Source organism: Sturnus vulgaris, chromosome 6, assembly GCF_052056855.1.
Source record: "Sturnus vulgaris isolate bStuVul1 chromosome 6, bStuVul1.hap1, whole genome shotgun sequence".
NCBI classification, from domain to species: domain Eukaryota; kingdom Metazoa; phylum Chordata; class Aves; order Passeriformes; family Sturnidae; genus Sturnus; species Sturnus vulgaris.
The window spans coordinates 14,006,275-14,024,956 of record NC_142248.1 but is presented as its reverse complement, the minus strand read 5'-3'; the positions used below and the strand labels follow the sequence as shown (position 1 = coordinate 14,024,956).

The window sequence follows — 18,682 nt, the reverse complement described above, 5'->3', positions numbered from 1 at the left end:
AATCTGGGCTGGCAGCAGTAGCAATAAGTCCATTAATTGTCATTAGAACATCGTGGACTTTGTCAGTCCAATCCAATCACAGTGACTTGGCCTATCCACACTACTCCCTGAAATGGTGAAGTCCATCAAGTTTTGGTCAGACTGAGAATCCTGGGGAACATCAAGGTGTAATAGGATTTCAAACAACAATGCTTATCCACTAAGAACTGTAATAAGTATATCTTGCCGTTTTCAGTCAACAGAAAAATAAGTGGAAGAAAATTAAAAACACACCTTTTCATCTTGCTACCTGTTTCTTAGTATCTTTGATAGCCTTTCAAATACAACAAATACTGTTTTTTAACACAGAAGCAGGTTCTCAAAGAAGATAAACAAGTCAGCTTGCAGTAAACCAGCTTCATCTAGTAGCTCACAGTATGTGTAGTGATGGGGAAATTTTCTGATGACATTCCACAAATCTAAGTTAAAAAAATCATAAAATCTGTGTAATTTTAAACACTATAGATATATTTAGAGGTTTAAGTGATTTTGTTTTAAAATTTTCACCGCATATGTAACACGTTATTTAAAGGAAAAAATGATGCGACATATAGAAACATGACATTACTCATAAACCACACTAACATTATACTTAATATTGAAATCACATTTTATTCTGTAATGCTTCTTTTTTTCTGAAACAAACAAACTAAAGAAGCAAACCAAATTTCTGCTGGAGAAATCCTGTCCAGACGGACTTTATAGGCAGGTAAAATAGAATCAATAACTAACAGACAATTTCTACTGCACTACTCCAGCACACGTCCATATGGGCAACTCCCACAGACAGACCTGAGGCAGTTTACATAAGGACAGCAATATTAATGTGCCAGCCAGCAACAAGGCAGGGCCTTGTCCAGTCACTTGTAGATGTATTCCCTTTTTGGGTGGATGCTGAACCTCATTTAAACACTGTGCTGCTGCAGTTGCAGCCATCTCGACTCAACAATGTGAAACTCTTAGCAGTACGTGTGCAAACAGAGCAGTGTTTTGACAGCAACACAAAAGCATTCTAACAGGCAGATGCCACCTCTTAACTACACATTGATAACAATGAGAAAATGCTGAACTGACTTCCTGCACCTTTCCGAGGCAAATGTCAGATGTGTTCTTGCTCGACATAAAGGTCTCATGGAAACTGGTCATTTCTCTGATCCTATTTCTTCCTAGCTATTTCACCCTGACCCAGAACACTTGAAGTAATGGATCTCACTTGAGGAAATTTTTTAATACTCATATGAATTTAAATAATTCCTTTTATTTGAATTAATTAACTTTCCTATTTCCTATGTAAAGTAGAGCAGCATTAATTACCTATATTCTACAGACTAAGAAAGTGAGATAGGCAGAGACGAGCCCTGTGGTGTGGGAGGTAACTGAACAGAGAACCTGAACGAGATGGATATAAAATTGCCAGTGAGATCAATGGGTGTTATTTAAATCACATGCTGCTGTGGATCTCCTGACACCCACTCATGAGATTAAAGACACAACGTTAAAGAACAGCACTAGGGACCAACTAGCAATATTCTAAATCTGTAATAATACTGACTAGAACCAACTGGATAGTCAATGTGCTTACACCACTATCATGCCTCACTATGAGAATTGCTGTAAACCAGAGAAGTCAGAGTGCCATAACTTATTATATTAACTTTCTTTTCTCTTTCCCGTTTCAAAGGACAGCAAGGTTTCCAGAATAATCTTCTATGCACAAGTGCTTTTTTTCTCAATTCAAGGTCCAGGATCACAAAATGAAAGCTGTGATCTTCACAGTCATAGTTCATAATTTTTGAACTAGTATCTTAAGACAAAGCAAATACACAATACATGAAGATTTACAATGGCAACACTAACACTCTACAGGTGCCAATAAGCAATGCCTCATGGGGAACTACATGCCAGTCACTTGGTCAAAAACACTAGCTAAGAAATTTTAAAGGCAATCTTCAGTCTGCATGAAGCAGGCTTTACACTCCTAGTGCACTTACTGAGTGTGCTTCCAACCACCACTCCTTTAATACTCTTTCTGGGTTTACAGGTTTATTGCTCATAGAGAATGGTGAAAGAACAGGTCAGGAACTTTCATTTTCATCTGGATTGTAACTCCTGGAATGCAATACAACAGTCATACATATTTAAATGCACAATTGATTTGAGGGTAAAACTCATGGAGGAGAAACTGAAATTCTCTAATTTTGACACTTTATGGCCTCTATTTTTTACCTCATTAAGGCAGACAACATTAGTATTATTTCTTAGCATTCCACTTTTGGGGTGCACTCACTTTGTACAGGACAAAGAAAAAATGAACAGGATCTTCCTAGTTTGTAAAGAGATAAGTATGGAACACTATGGTACATAACCCACAGCAGGAAATATTTGCAGACTTCAAAGGCTAATTGATGTTTTGTTTCCTAATAAAATGACATAGAGATTCCAGCTTTCTTAGAAATGCTTCTGCTGCACATTACCCTGGAGGAACTCATTCAGTCCTATCCCATCCCAAAAGCCTGAGAACCTGCCTTGCAATGATATTTCTTCAACAGAGTCAATTTGGAGCTTAAAAACTCTCTTACTCTAAAAGGTTTGCTGATGGGGGGAAAGCATAAATTTTCCAGGTAGTTAATATATTCACTTCAATTCTCTACAGTAGCTATTAGCCAGCAGTACAGACCACACCCCATGCTCCAAGATTCTTATATCTAAAACTTAATCTGAATCAGCAAGTCTCTACAACACCTGAAATGACAGCAATGGGTCCATAGTATATAAAAGTAATTGATTGTTATATATATTTTCTGTATATTTAATAGAAATTTACATTTTCAGTAAAAAAATACAAATTTAATAAAAATCTCCAATTACATACACATGAAGAAAGACAAAGAAAGGGCTTAGTCTTCCATTTATGAATAATGGCATCTGGAACAATGCCTATACAAACCTATTAATGTCTTCTCTGTTAATTCCACATGATTTTCCCATAAGCATACCTGCTTTTCTGTAACCAATTTTGATTTGCATAAATCCTTCCCAGAAAGTGAACAATTACTTTATCTAATGATTTCTCCATTAATGGACATTTCAGCAACAATAATAGACAACAGATAATGGAGAAATCCTTGATTAGTTTCAGGAGAATTCTGACTAGAATAAACAGGCATTACATCAGTAAGAGCCTCAGCAAGTTTCCTTTCAATGCAGGACATTCATTGTGCTGAGGAAATATGACTTAACTCGGTATCCCGAGAAAAAAGTGTAGCCAGAATGATTTTTTTGCTTTTGCAAGAGATGGGCATATCTGAGGTCCTGATATTCAAAGATGAACTGAATGGAAGAACTATCTGCTCTTTAAATACTAATAGCCCCTCTTCAACTGCAGCTCTAGGCTCTGTTTCTCTATCCTATGCATTGGCTGAGCTGCAGTCCAAAACCCCAAAACTCAGCCCAAATGAATAAGAGGAGACAATTCCTTTTGCAGCCCCTTCTCTGCCCCTCTCTCCCAGCCCTAATGCTAGCCCCAGCCCAATGCATCATAAACAAATCATACTCCTTCAAAGGTGCAAACCACCATTTTCTCTTGAATTTTAATACCTTTATCAGGGAATGTTCTTCAAAAGTCAGTTTGACATTAATAACACAGCCATTATTATTAATGCAGCTTTTTTCACTAAGCCACAAGAATCCAAAGTGGCAGCTAGTCCCTCAGTCACTGAAACAAAGACTACATAGCAGCAGGTCTACTGCAGTGCTGCCTTTGAACATCACTGTTGACTGAGAAGTTGCTTACTAATGTGGTTTCCCTCTAAGCACAGTGTGATGTTAAAAGTGAAAAAGGAAAAGAACAGGCACTTTTGAAGGCAAAGCATCATAGTTTGGCATTTGAAATGTATTAGAGATTTACAGCAAAAGGATTGTTTAAGTTTTGTCTTCTAAGCAGTTGAATTAGCAAGAAAACAAATTCAGGAATCATGTTTACAAAAGGTGACATACTCGAGTTTGCACATCCTTAAAATATAATCCAAAAAGACAGGCACTTGGGTGTTATGAATCCTCACCTGCTTTAGGATTTGTGCAACCTCAATGTTTTCAGCAATAAAATGTAAATAATAATCCTACCTCTTCTGACAGTAGGACTATGAAGCTTAATTAATTTAAATTCTGAGAAATTCTTTTGAGCTCCTTGTATTGAATTTGTTATTGAATTAAATATTTTTATGATTCTGAAGGAGCAGCTGTAACAAAAAAAGTATTATTTATTTTATTGCTTATTGCATTTTGCATGTAACTGTCCAACACCCCAAGAAGAGTACTAGTCCATCTGTCCCTGTTCTGATAAGGATTTACAATAGCCCAACAGTGTTATATGAGAAAAGCATCAGGATTTTAACAGCACTTCAGAATTACTCATATTAATATTCTTTTCCTGAGATCAGTGTACCTTTTAAGCTAGATTTTTTTATCCATTAAAATACATTCTAGTCTTCTTTGCTGTCTTATTTAGTGAATTAGAATGGCTTTCAACTCTTCTTTTACGGACAGAAACAGAAATGAATGGAACACATTGCTTTGATTTGTCCGTCTACAAACGAGTCCAAAGTTGGTGTTGCTAGTTCTGAGCCAATACTGCACTGTGCTTTACTTCAATGTCATCTACTTCTGAATAAAACTGCAAGGAAAAGAAAAAGAAAACACAAAAGAGATGCTGCAGACTTAAGTAATACTGGTTAGAGCATAACTCAGAAGTCCTCTTTAGGTTTTCAGAGTTTAAGAACTCCAGGGTGAAGTAGCTTCCACTCAGAGCTTTCATGTACTACTGACTAATTCAGTAATGCTTCCCTTGATTATAAACGCTGGGACAAAGAGCCTCATAGATCTGAATTAGCACAACTATTAACAGTGTCTTTCCCTGGGCTGCTCTCACAGTGCAGATCACAGGGGTCAAATGCAGTACACTGAGTATGAATCTGATCCAAAAACTAACAGAAACACAACAGGCAAATTCCTGCCCCATTGTGATCCCCATCTGGTTGGATAAAAACTTAGAGGGCTCCAACTGGTTCTGAAAGGCTAGAAATGATAGAAAAAAAGCTATCCAGAAGACAGCACTAGAGAAAAGATGTATAAGATTACTTTCCTGGTCTACAGGTTCTGTCATATACAATTCTGAGCAGGAGTGGGCCACACGGTACATGGATATCAACACAGAGAACAATGAGGAATGATTAAAGTCATTTACATGGTCCACAAGTGTGTAAGACAAAAAAAAAAAAAAAAAAAAAAAAAAAAAAAAAAAAAAAAAAAAAAAAAAAAAAAAAGAGGTCTCCAAACTCTGAACAGCTCAGAATCAAGACTTCACCACAGGAGAAAGCCACAGCATCCAGAGCCCTGCACATTTTTGTTTTTATATAAAGTGGCATAGTCTTTAAAAAAGCTTTGTGCAACCTGCAAGTCAGCAGCTCTGAGACCAGAAAGTCCCTCTGCATTGCAATAGCAGACCTGCATATTACCAAACCAGGGAAAGCAAGCCAGTATTACTTTCTGCTGAACTGACTTGTTCCTTTGGGATAATTTAATATGCAATCTGGAACTAGTGGTACACTTGGAGGTGTAGGTAGCACAAGTAAACATGCTATTTCCCTCAGACAGAAGGTTTCAGGTTCATTTAAGAAAAGGCTTCTTATACACAGGATATTCGGACACAATGGTAGAGACTAGCTCCTGTTTCCTTCACAAGGCCTACAGAACAGGAAGTAGCACAATGTCACAGGTATCTGCTTGTCTCAGTCGATGCAAAGCCAAACCCCAGAAATCATCCAACATTATATGCTCACTGCCAAGAATTGTTTGAAAACCAAACCTTTTAAAATATCAGTTTTCTTAGTCTAAATTGGATAGAGTACCCTTGCCATAACCTCCTTCTAGACATGCTGCACTTCCTTCTCAGGATTCAGAACTGCCACTTACAATCAACCAAAGGAATAAAATGCTTCTATTATTTATGTTGATTTTTTCACGGATGGCAAAAGATTCATCATCATGTCAGCCCCTTTATTGTTACTCATTCTGCCTACTGCCTATGAGACTCCACTATAGCTCAGGGCCAAGCAGTGAAAGGCAAATCCCCTACACCAAGTTTGCTTGTCCTATCAATTCTTTAGAAAGCAGCATGTAGGCAAAAGGAAATGAAAAGCAAAGGAAAGCATTTAAACTACCTTGCCATGTAGTTTGTGAACATCGTATCTTATCTGAGCAAATTCCCGGAGTCCAAAAGATCCTCCAATGAGATAGAGCTGAAAACAGAATGAAAACAGATGTGTTAGGACCGCTACAGAAAAGAGTGCTTTGCACACCTACAAAAAATACTGTGCATACTGACCCAATTCATTTACCAAAGGACTCTACTATTTTTCCAACAGAAACATCAGGAGCTGAAGAAAATAATACTTTAGAAAATAAGTACAGATGCCTTCTTCCCCTCCCTAAGCCTGGATTTCACACATTTCCTCCTTCTGCTATATGACTCAAGACTTTCCAGGGACTTCCTCTCCTCTTACCCCCTCTTTTCCCTCCCCATGTGGTTTCCTGACATAACAGCAGCAAAGGAACCTTCACCTCATTGCCACAGGTTTTATTCTTATAAATTTTCAAACTCAATGGGGAAGCAACAATGCCACACTGACTTACTCTGATGTCTGTGGGTAACATACCTAATTAAGCTTCTGTACAGACCATGACTGTAACTGTAGTTCAATAACATATTATCACCCAGGCTAAGAAATCATATCCAGCACACCTATCCTTTTATTACTCCTTAGTTATCATGTAATTTCCTCCATGCCTTTGAAGCTTTCTCCTTTAAAGGGAGAAATTGGTGGGGACTTTATATCCACATAAGAAATGATAATATTATTCTTTCTTATGACAGAGTGATATTACAAAACTGTGTATGTATTTTTACCATCAGAAATGGATAGACCATCCAAAGATCAAGTACTGTTCAAAAATGAAGAGACTTGAAAATTAGCTTAGAAATCTAACTACTTTGTGTAAGAGTCAGGTCCCTTACTACAGCTCTGACCTCACAGTGTCTGCTGTTCTCTCTTAATGCAGATGCATAGGAGGCCAAAAAGCTTCACCTAGAGATCTAGATCTAAGGAAGGTGGAAGCATGCTCTGAGGACATGAGTGATGATAGAAAAAAAAATCCCAACAAAACCCACCACCACCACCATCCTCTTTCATCATGCAACTTTGCTGTTACAGTCCTTTATCACAGGCTGTTGCTGAACTACTGTCTTCTACACACTGCTGGCTGATTTCTTTGCAGCAATGGCCTGTGTCCAAAAAATGTTATAATTATGCTGTGCAGGTAGTCAAAGTGCTTGCTCTTTCCAGAAAGTGGAAGCTCGTGTCACTGTGGCCACGAAGAATTAGAAATCAGGAAAATCTGCCTTCTACACTTATTCATTCTCAAAGTAGCAGGACTGCATTATTTCCCACCAAGCAGGTAAAATTACTCACAACCACATCAACACTGTCTCCACACACACACTTAGATGCTGGTAAGGTACAGACTCGTACCCCAGAACTGATGTACCCTGTTCAAAGAAGAAGAAACCCTTTATCAATAGCCAGGAGTTAAAGGCTCCAGAGCGACTTTCTGGCCCTTTCAATAAGCCTTAAAATCTAGCTGATAATAAAAACAAATAGACACAAATTTTGCAATATGAATACCCAGCTGTTAGGCCACAGACTACTGGTTTCAGAAAGCCAATCAGTAAATCATCATATGGTACCAAGTCCAGCAACTAGAAACATGAATGACCAAAACCTGGATGGCATCATACTTGTGCCATAACTGTTTCAAGAGACTGATGATCTTGCAGATACTGAATCATCAAAATACTCAGTAGAAAAAAAACCAAAGAAAAGTCTTCATCATGTCAATATTTTGGCAAGAAAAAATAACAGAAAGCAGAAAATAAAATGTTCGAAATGGTTAAAAAGAACTTGAACATTATTCAAGATTTATTCAATCAAATCAGAAGATTTGTCAGATGAAGACGTGGTAGCACATAATGCTGAAAATCTCAAGGATCAGATCATAATTGAATTTTAACATGGTTGACGCCTCAGCATAAATTTTCATTAGCTGATCTTCTTTAATTCCTAACAAGTATTATGTTAATTTACAGACACTGTGTTAATAAACTTTAAGTCCTAATAAACACAAATCTGAAATGCTATAGACAAGTTTATGGCCGTTACAAACCAGAGCTCCTTGCCTTTTTTCATATTAGCATGTTGTCAAAGAATATCTACAGCAAGGAAAAGCAACTGCATTAGAAATGGTTCAGTTATTAAACCAGTCAGAAAGCAGCAATTACTTGTGACATCAATTAATTTTTAATTTGCCCAACAATAAACTTGCATGGAGTATATCCTGTTATGAGATGCAATATGAACAATTGGAAGACTGGCTTACAAAGCCATGCTGCAAGGTAAAAAGTAAATATTACATTCTTTAGCTTTAAAAGTCTGTAATGGACACTGCAACTACAAAAAAAATCAAGTTGAAGGTTGTTGCATGAAGTAAGTCACGTGCTACTCACTTTGTCTCATCACATCCTATCACTTGTTTGACAGCAACCATCCATGACACAGTGCATTTTATATTTACAGCTACATACAGTAAAGAAGTTGATACACGCACATACCTCACATTTCCTGTTTTGGAATTCAGGTTTTGGCCTGATGCTGCAGTTTTACTCACAACACCTTGGTACTATTAAGAAGGAAAAACCCACCTGGTTTGTGATGTACTTTTGCTCTTTATAGAGCAGAAGCAGCATAACAAGCCTGGCGAGTTGGCACATGTAGCTTATCAGGCATTACCAGTACAGTTGCCTTTACATCTCCAATACTGTAATGGCTGATTTATCTTACCATGAAACATCAGTTAAGATCCATCAGAGACAAAGCACATTGATGCTGTAAGAAAGTACAAATGCTGCTGAAATATTACACAGTAATGCTGGAAGATTAGAACTAAGATTAAATAGTTCTGCAAAGTACAGAATACACACAAAGAATATAAATAATATGTTTACAAGTCCACTTGACTGATGTTCTAAAGAACCAAAGATGATGTCTGACTTGACTGCAAAACCAGACCAGAATCAGTCATACTCAGCACTTATTTAATCAACCAACAGCATGTCAATATAGTCAGCTGACAGCCCTGAGCATGAATCACACTCATCTACACAAGCCAGAGCAGCAATGGACAGCTATTCAGTCAATTACCTTTTTGAAAACTGTGTTCAAAAGCCAATAAAAGAAGGTATAAATGAATTTATGCAACTGTAATACTATTAAAGGCAGCAAAGGACTCAGAGACTGACAATGCATGGAGTAGAAATACTAGTCTTGGCTTTAACTGTTTCCTTTCTCTTCTGTTGCATTATGAAGGAAGATGCTGTTGCTACCTTAATTTCAGTTAGCTGTATCTACAGACAACAGTGAACTAGCAAGAATCACCAGTCAAAATAATTAGAAGCAGGATAAGACTCAAAATTTCCAGCTCTATACTGGCTTGTTGGCTTTGCATATTCTGCATACATACATACATACATACATACATAAGTCTCACACACTTTTCTAGTTCCCCAAACTGTAAAACCAGAGATAATCTCTACATTCTTTGCAAAACGCTCTTCACTCTTCAGTTTAAAAAGCACTATAATGGACAAATTTGGACAATGTAATCCAAAAGCAACAGTGAAGTTCAGTACGCTCCATCCACTAGTCCAGGCATAAAAAGACAGTAGAAGCTACTCAGGATGCCATATAAATATAAGTTAGGTTGGCAACATTCTAATGAAGTCAGGATCAAGTTCACTCTCCTGTTAAGTGAAGGGAGAAAAGTAATGTCACATATAATAAAAATTAAACTTTTTTTTCAGTACAATTTTAGAATCATACAGATACTTAATGTACATGATAAAATATTAAGGCACTGGCACCTGAAGGATACTGAAGCTGGAAAGCTCATATATACCTGCATTCTTTTATTGTGAGGGAGCTATTCATTTTATTTGTTTCACAATGCAAAGAAAAAAACTTTATGTAGTGAACATCATCTATCTCGTTACTTGAATGCTCTCAGTAGATTGACGAAATGATAGTAACTTCTCATTTTTTCCTTTACACCTGAAGTTTAACTTAGGGAGGCAAAGATCATTAACCACACTAGTTAGCCAGCACTTAACACCAAAGCAAACAGCTTGACAGCACTGCTAGCACAACCCCCATTAAAGATCTCACATTGGATTACTCCTTTATGTTTCAGTGAGTACACAAAAAACCCCCTACAATGTTGTAATGCAATTATGCATGCATGGAAGACTTGCATGTTCCAAAACAAAATGAAAGATAGGATGTGACATAAGAGCACCATCTGTCACATACACTCAGCAACCTCAATAAACATTTTATGTAAAAAAATGACATCAAATTCTCTTTAATAACATTCTTTTAAAAATTCTATTTGTTCACGTCTCCATTGGGTAGTATGTTATGCAATCAGTTATAGATGGCATCAGACTGATCCCTTGAACCCTATCTTAGGATGGGAAATGCTTGTATTTGTCACCAACTACACTAGGTGATCACTGGGGGCTCATAACAGCAGAACTTAGGACTTACAACATATCCCTTTTTTAGTTTCCTTCATAATCTAAAGCAATCAACTTCACTTCATTGGGTTAACAAAATAATAAGAAACTGCTTCTCCGGCGGCACCAGCAATTTGCCACGTTATAGGCAACACTGTTGTTAGAGAAAGCCATTCCTACTACAGTACCAGTTGTGAGAGATTATTACAAAGTCATAAATCCCTAAATTAACCAAATCACAATGTTTAGTGCTGGCAACGCAGAGCATGCGGTGGTAGAAAATGTTATGATAAATATACAAAGAAGGAACATGGTAATTTTCTAACCTCTTCTTCAAGACTGCTGCTACAGAACTCTCCAGCTATTCATCAGGAGCTTTAAAAGAGCAGAAGTGAATTATTTTAGTTTAGTTTGCAGTGATCACAGCAAACGGAGTTTTGGGGGTTCCTTTTTAAAGAACTGTCAGATGTGCAGTGCAAGACTGGTGAAAGATGGCAATTTAGCAGCCCAGAAGACTGAAGCCTCTTTTCTTTTCCCTAAATAAAGTAGCAGGGCAAATTGCCAGTCCTAGAAAAGACCAGGCAACTCATCTTAACCTGAAGCGCCCCCCTCTGCCAGCTCTAACTCCTAGAAGTTTATTTCCCACAGCCATTCCTACACTTGCCTCTAACACTGAAACTGCAGGGAAGAGAGAAAAACACTGCAAAGTCTTCTCAGAAACTTACTAAATGCTCTCCTCACCCTCGATGAAAGCAAAAGAGGGTCTACCTTTACTTCTTATCTACAAAAAATGGAAATAACTTTTAGTTCACACCAGAGGTCTCCTTTGGAGGAAAACAGAAACCAAACCCATGCATCTATCAGGAGTTACTTCATTCAAAAGCACATCAAGTAAGCAAATGCTCTGATTTAATGCATATGCTAGAATCACACACTGTAGAAAGACCGAACTGCATTACAATCAAAATGGATGAAATACAGCAGTAGATGACCACATGGACACCATGCTGGCATTCAGGAACAGCAGCTGGGGTAAACTGGAGCAATTGTTACTGACTGGTAAAGCAGAGGGTAGTTTGCACAGCATGTAGAACACGTGCAGAACATTAAACTTGGCCCAAGGTATCAGGTTAATTGGCTCAGTAAGAGAATGTTCAAAGCAATGATTTTAAAGATCACAAATATGAATGGCTACAGGCCAGAGAACAAAAAAAACAAAAAAAACTCTGTCCATAACCTTTTGATCTTACTATTCAATTTCTTATGAGAAAACAAAACTTTTGTTTGTTAAAATGTCCAATTCATAATAGGTTTTAAAGCAAAGAAAATGCATGTAATTGAAACCAATCTAAGAATAATGCAGAAGAGATAGAAACCCATATATTCCTCAATGTGAGCATGAGCTAAAAAGGGCATTTTCAGCCACAGCATTCTCATTTTGCATTACACATATTGTTTGAGCTAGTTAGCAAAGGAATTTCACGCTGCAGCTGTGTGAAATCCAAGTTTGCCCTGGTGGTTGAGCTGCAGTTTCTGAACACCACCTTTATTTTCTCCATAAGCTTCTAAAAAACAAAATTTCAATTCCTTATTAAAATTATCATTTCCACAACTCATAACTAGGTTCAAATCCAGCCAAGGTAAACTGCAATGAGAAAGTATTTACATCTTGTGGCAAGCTGGTGCTCTTCTGATGTTAGGCCCTGCTCAAAACTGCAATAAACTGAAACCTGCATGAAAGAACATAAAAAGAAACCACAAGAAGTATTATTTCTCTATTGCTAACCCTGGACATGGAATGAAGATTAAACGTTCTGTAGAATAAACATGAATCTTACACTGTTACCATCACAAGCCCTTGAAGAAGTGGGAGATCTAGGGCAGAACTAAACACACAGTGAAAACAGGCAAGTCTGGACTTCTTTTTCTGTTCTGAGGCTCAACAGAGAACCTCATACCCCCCGAGTGCCAGATGAGTCCATTCTAACAGCATTAAAAGATGAAAATGCATCCTTTATGTTTTGAAATGAAACAGGGAAAATCTGACGTGCTAAAGAGTGCCTATTTGTTTGTCATATGTATCTGGAAAACTGTTCTCAAAGACTGAAAATGAAAAATTTAAGGAGATTCGAAAGGAGAACTCAGAAGTTTAAAGACCTAACAGCCAACAGAAAGATGGAAGTCAGCTAATTCAGACTGCACCAACTGGACTCCACAGAAGCCAATTCAGCTGAACACCGACTTCCACACGAGCATTAACAGTTCCAGGGCTGGTTTTGTCTGGAACAGCTCCACACTGTGGATTCAAACACACACAGATGAACAGGAGAAGCAAAGCAGAAGCACAGCAGAAGTCGAAGACATATCTCATCATACGCCTAGAGACCCAACATGTCTAATATAAGTCACTGAAGCATAAAAACAACACTCTGTTATTCACTGATTGGGAGCAACAACTTTTACATTCTAAAAACAGCTTTGCATGTATTGTTCCTCTAAGCTGCAAACGTAATACTTGTGACTTTTACAGGCAATCACAATTTATCTACAAATACTAGAAGCCAGAATTATCTTCTCATGGATGAATGTCAATTTCTATTCATCTCTCAAAAATGTATTAACATTTAAATCAACTGTTCCGCATATGTCGAATTTTACTGTAAAGTTGCATGAAGAAATAGATATTAATAAAAGTCCTGCAATTCAGTATTATGAATTGTTTAAGGCAGTAATGTGAAAGATGTTAACACTAACACTGACATATCTAAAAGTGAAGAATGCTGATTGCAGTAATCCTTCTTTGAACAATATCAGAAGACAATGTACTAACAGTTTCTACTCGGACACTGATAGCAACAATAAGACCTCAGAATCCTGATTACTTCCAAGAAAAATTGTCCATATTTCCAGTGTTCATATGATGTTTTTACAGGCAGATCCTCCAGAAGGGAAAAGTGTGCCTTCTATTTAGCTTAGTCCAAGATTCCAAATTGAGCAGATTTTTATAAAATGAACTAGAAATGTTGAATGTAAAGAAATCTATGAAAATTTAACCCATTAACCCTGTAAATGCTCACTTTTAGTAACTCCCAGGACAACAAAATATCATTTCATATATCTGCAAAACATTTCTGGGCATCAGTCCTTGCTCCCAGATGACCCTGACTTCACACCAGTGAATAAAACTAATCCGTGGACATGTAATTTCATGCCTTGATGTCTGGAAAAGTTGTTTCGGTTTTGTTTGTTAAAACAACTGGGTCATTAACGAGAGCTTGGGATGCCACTGACCTAGAAGCACTGACCACATTGCTGCAGCTTAGTTAGGGACTTGTTCTAATCTGACCTTTTTTCTAGTCCTGTATGTGACATACGTTCTTGGCATCCCTTGACAAAGTGTTTATCAAAGCAAACGTGCACTGTTTAGGGCAGTGGCATAAATGGCATTGTAGTATAGTCTGTGCTAGTAATCACTAGTGGAAATAGATTTTAGAAACATATTTATTCATAGTAAAACCTTTCACTGCTCCAAGCCACCTGTATCTTCTCCTTTGGCAATATTAGGCATGCCAAGTAAAACACCAAAGACAAGATCAAGAAGGAGAAGCAAAGTACTTGTAAAAGCAGTCATTACAGGATGAGGGGAAAAAAAACCCACAAAACCTCAGAAAAATGAAAGGAAGTCAAAATCTACAGCAATAGGTACGGAGAATGTCACAACATAGTACAAATCTGAAAATCTCCATTACTATACACACAATGTGATATACTTATTTTATGTGTGCAATAAAAATCATCAAATGAACCACAGACTATATTTTCTTTCTGCTAGAATGTCACTTCAGATACTCAGAACAGAATTTTTGCCTTGTAACATACTGACAGAACTGGAACTGCATCTATATATTCATTTTGCAGCTTAGAGAGTTTGAAAAATCCTTGCCTAGAATCAGATGGAGACACAACCACAAAGGCAAGTCTTGGGAAGTGCTGTGTGTTTTACATTTGTTACTACTTGGCAATTTTAAAATCCAAACTTGTTTCCTTAATGATATAGAGCCATCATTTAAATTTGCTGGAAAAAAAGAACTTCTAGCAGACTTCAAATATTCCAAGAGTACCAGAGAGGTGATCTGACATGTTCAGCATCCCATAAGGAAGGTCTGATGCTGGATGCACCAGCTGCAAGACCAAGCAGCCTTACTCTCTCAGGATCTTACAGAAGGATCACTGCAGCAATATAACACTGACAGACACATCCCTTTTGGTCAGGTAGAGTTGGCTGTGGAATATAAAGCAGCAGAAACTGAAGCTCTCCTTTTATAACAGAGCCACAAATGCTGAAGATTTGTAAGTTAAGCTTCATGTGATCAGGAAGGAGTTCCCATAATCAAAATAGCAAACAGAGACGTCAATACAGGTGACAAAGATGCAACAGCAAATTTTAGATGCACCTGTAAGGTTGCTGGAGTTTATCCCAATATCTACACAGATGTTACCACCTTCAGAAATGCTTTGGGACTACTCCTTTGACCACATTCAAGCTATTGAGACATTCCATACCAGGTTACATCACTCTCTCCTGCATGATTACTCTTTTATGCCACACAGAGATAAAAGTTTACAAAGTTACAGAAAAATTCACAAATCAAGGTTTCCTGCATGTTTAAGTCCTACCCTCTACAGTTTCGTTGGTGCTCACAAAGAAACATTTTCAGCTACTGAGAAAGTATGAATGAAAACTGCAATTTACACATCTTACTCTGAAAGCAGTTGTCAGTATGAGGTTTAAAGATCAACCAAGAAAATTCCTTCTCCACTGAAATATTCTAACAACCCCAAGACCAAATTAACAAATAAAAAACTATCGGAAAATTTACACTAAAAAGTAAGAAATATTTTAAATATTTATTGGGGGGGGGGTGTAATGAGGCACTCATCTTTCTTTGAATTTGGATCTCTTTAACCTTGGAGGCTTTTCATTCAAATATGCAGTATAAAAAGGCAAGATATCAAAGTAAATTGATTTTTTTTCTGCCGGTAAAGCAAATATGGTACTGACAAGAAGTTCAGCAGTACTGGAGAACAGCCTTGCATCAGTCTAGAGAGAAAAAAATTATGTACAGAATGTAATAATCTAATAGAAACCTTTGGTTTCAGAATTATTAACAAATTCAGCAGAATTTAAAGGATTGCAAAGGCATGCTCTTTCTGATTCTTTGCCTAGATTCATTGTCATTTTTTCTGTAACTGATCTTTTAGTGCAATTCTGTGTAGCTTCAGAGATGCCTTCACAGCTCCACAGACAGCTGCGTAACTGACAATTGCTTGAATTCTCCTTTTTCTTACTCCCTGGGAAGCCTTTGGGCAGCAAGTCAGAAACATTCTGAAGTATTCACACGGGAGAATAATTTTAAGGCAGGGAGACATGAAACCCTGGAAAGAAATACAATAGAATATTTCTCTATATAATATTGTGTCTGGAGGAAAGAGCTCTGTCACAACAGGAACAGAATGAAATTAGGCAATACAAATTCAAAGAAACCAGTCTTAAAAATTCCTCCTATGACCTATGGAATACCTTGCAAAAACACTAAGGATGGCCAAAAGGACAATCACAGGCCTGGCCTGGGATGCTGAAGTCCTGGCTCCAGCACTGAAGCAGAACTGAGACCATCTATGCCACTGCTGCCAGATTCAAGCTCATCTTAAAAACCCTAGCTATGGTCAGAGTGCTTTTTCCTAAAAAAGAGCAGTATTTTCCTAACACACGATCATTTCTTTTGGAGGTACTTTCCCAAGTGATGAAAGACAATCCCCACTCTCAATGTACAGAACTTTGCAGACTTTTCTAAAATAAACTAAGTCTATTCCTTCAAGCATTCCTTAAAGGTGGAATGTCAGCTCTACCTTTTTTGTTGCTTTCCTCTAGACTTCACAGTTCATCATCGCCAGAATGGCATCACAGAGCTAAAAAGTTACTGCAGCTGAGGACTGAATACACAAGAAGAATCCTGTTTCATGTTTTACTCTACTTTTGACAAGCTCCTCTGTCTTGTAATGACATTTCTATTTTTCACAATATTACAGCCTTCATTATTTCTACAGGACCTACCTTACCTCCAAAGATACCTTTTAATTTGGCAAGCTTGTGTTAACTACGCTTTATAGCATTTTTTTGGTCCATTTGAGGACTAAAAAGATAAGAAACATATCTTTGCCCTACTTCTCTGAAATGCAATTCTCACAGGGAAAATAACGTACAAAGTTTTATCAAAATCAGAATCTTGTGCATCAGTTGAATCTCCTCACCTACTACACCAGTTAATCTGATATTATTAAAAAGCAGTGATGATTTGTTTTCCTCCACTAGGTCACCACCTCTAAGTATCTATTATTTAATCACATAGCATTTTCCCTAGGCCTTCCACGGAGTTAAAATTGAGCTTGTGAATACTAAACTGCCTGATCTTCCCTGATTCTGGAAGAAAAGTAACAAGCCTCAAATAATTACATAAACGAAAGCACCGTAAGTTAAAGCTGTATCCAACTTTTAACATCTAAGCAAGGTGTTATTAAACTGAAGAATATTGTCAGAGCACTCATACATGAAAAATCGGAAAACAAAATAAATCTGGTCTAAGCACGGAAGCAGCACAGTTCTGGAGAGCCTCTCAGGTACACGTGCATGCAAGCAGGATACCCAGTGAGCTGTGACACTGTGCTTGGCCACTTCAGCAAAGGTGGTGTAGCAGAGTTCGTGTGCAACAGCAGCGAGTGGAGCTGCTGGTGCAAATGATTTCATGTAGTTGTGCAATTATCATATTGTTTTGTTGGTTTGTTTGGTTTAACTGTTTCCATTTCTTTAAAATACCTTCATCAATATTTCAAGAAAAGATACTTCATGAATAACTTCCATGAGAGTCCTTACTCTAGAACATTGGTAATATCCGTTTAAAATAATGGCCTTAAACTTTTTTTAACTCTAACAAGTGTCAACGTTCTTCTTCCTTCCACTCCACTTTCCCAAGGCATGCTGCTGAACATTTGAGGAAGATGACACTGATTTCTCCAGTAGCTTCATAAAAGTGTTGGAATTATCCTTTGCTTTAGTCTTTATCCATCTTGAAATGTCTTTCCTTTGTGCAAACAATTGTATAGATGGATAAGGAGACATGAATTACACAAACAGAAACAACACTGGCCTTGGTGCTGCTTTTGTCTTCCTTTCTGAGTTTTTATCCGTAAGTGCACCTAAGGTTTTTCATTTTCCCCCTAATGAATACAGGTACTTAGGACAGGGAAGTGCAACCTAACGTGTACCCTCTACAGAGGTAACGTGTGTGAGACAGCCGTATACTTTTGCTTTAACGCTTAGACATTAATGATCTTTCCTAAGCTCAACTGCTCTAAAAAGTTATGCCTCGCTCACCATATTGAGCACAGCTGCTACATATAACCCATCAACTCACTTCACTCAAAATCTTTCCACTTATTTAGATGTACAAATTATCATACCAGCAGTGCCGCCACAATTTAAAATCCAATTAAAAGCTGAAGAAAGTAAGACAAGAAACACAAGTGGTGTTTCACAGGAAAAAAAACCCAAACACAAAACAAAACCAAACCACCAGCTAAATGCTTTTTCCTCAGCTTGCAGTCAGGAATACCTTTAGGAGTATGTTTTACAACCCTGTCCCTGAGCTCCGAAGGCTCCGGGCACCGCGGGCACACGGCTCCCTCCCGGCCCCCGGCCCCGCACAGCCGCTGCCGAGGAGGAGACAGCAGAGCTCCCACCCGCCCCCGCCTCCTGCCCGCGGAGCTCCGCCCGCCGCCTCCCCGCGCTCCGCCGCGCCGCTCACCAGCAGGGGCACCCCGAAGGTCATCGTGCGGCCCCTCCACAGCCTCCGCAGCTTCTCCATCCCCCGCTCCCGCCCCACGGCCCGGCGCCGCCCTCCCTCC

The 18,682-nt window shown here is 38.1% G+C and overlaps 1 protein-coding gene across 2 annotated transcripts in view; it reads right to left on the bottom strand.

The window, feature by feature from the left end:
• The window catches only part of COX16 (cytochrome c oxidase assembly factor COX16), a 46,745-nt gene extending 28,063 nt beyond the window's left edge, over positions 1–18,682 (bottom strand). For both annotated transcript variants that reach the window (XR_015804445.1, XM_014869386.2), the window contains exons 1-2: positions 18,583–18,682; positions 6,258–6,335 (exon numbers count right to left, since the gene is read on the bottom strand). Coding sequence is in view for 1 of the 2 variants with exons in the window: in XM_014869386.2 (XP_014724872.1) it covers positions 6,258–6,335; positions 18,583–18,642 (138 nt within the window). In the remaining variant the exon portion in view is untranslated. The remainder of the gene's footprint in view (positions 1–6,257; positions 6,336–18,582) is intronic.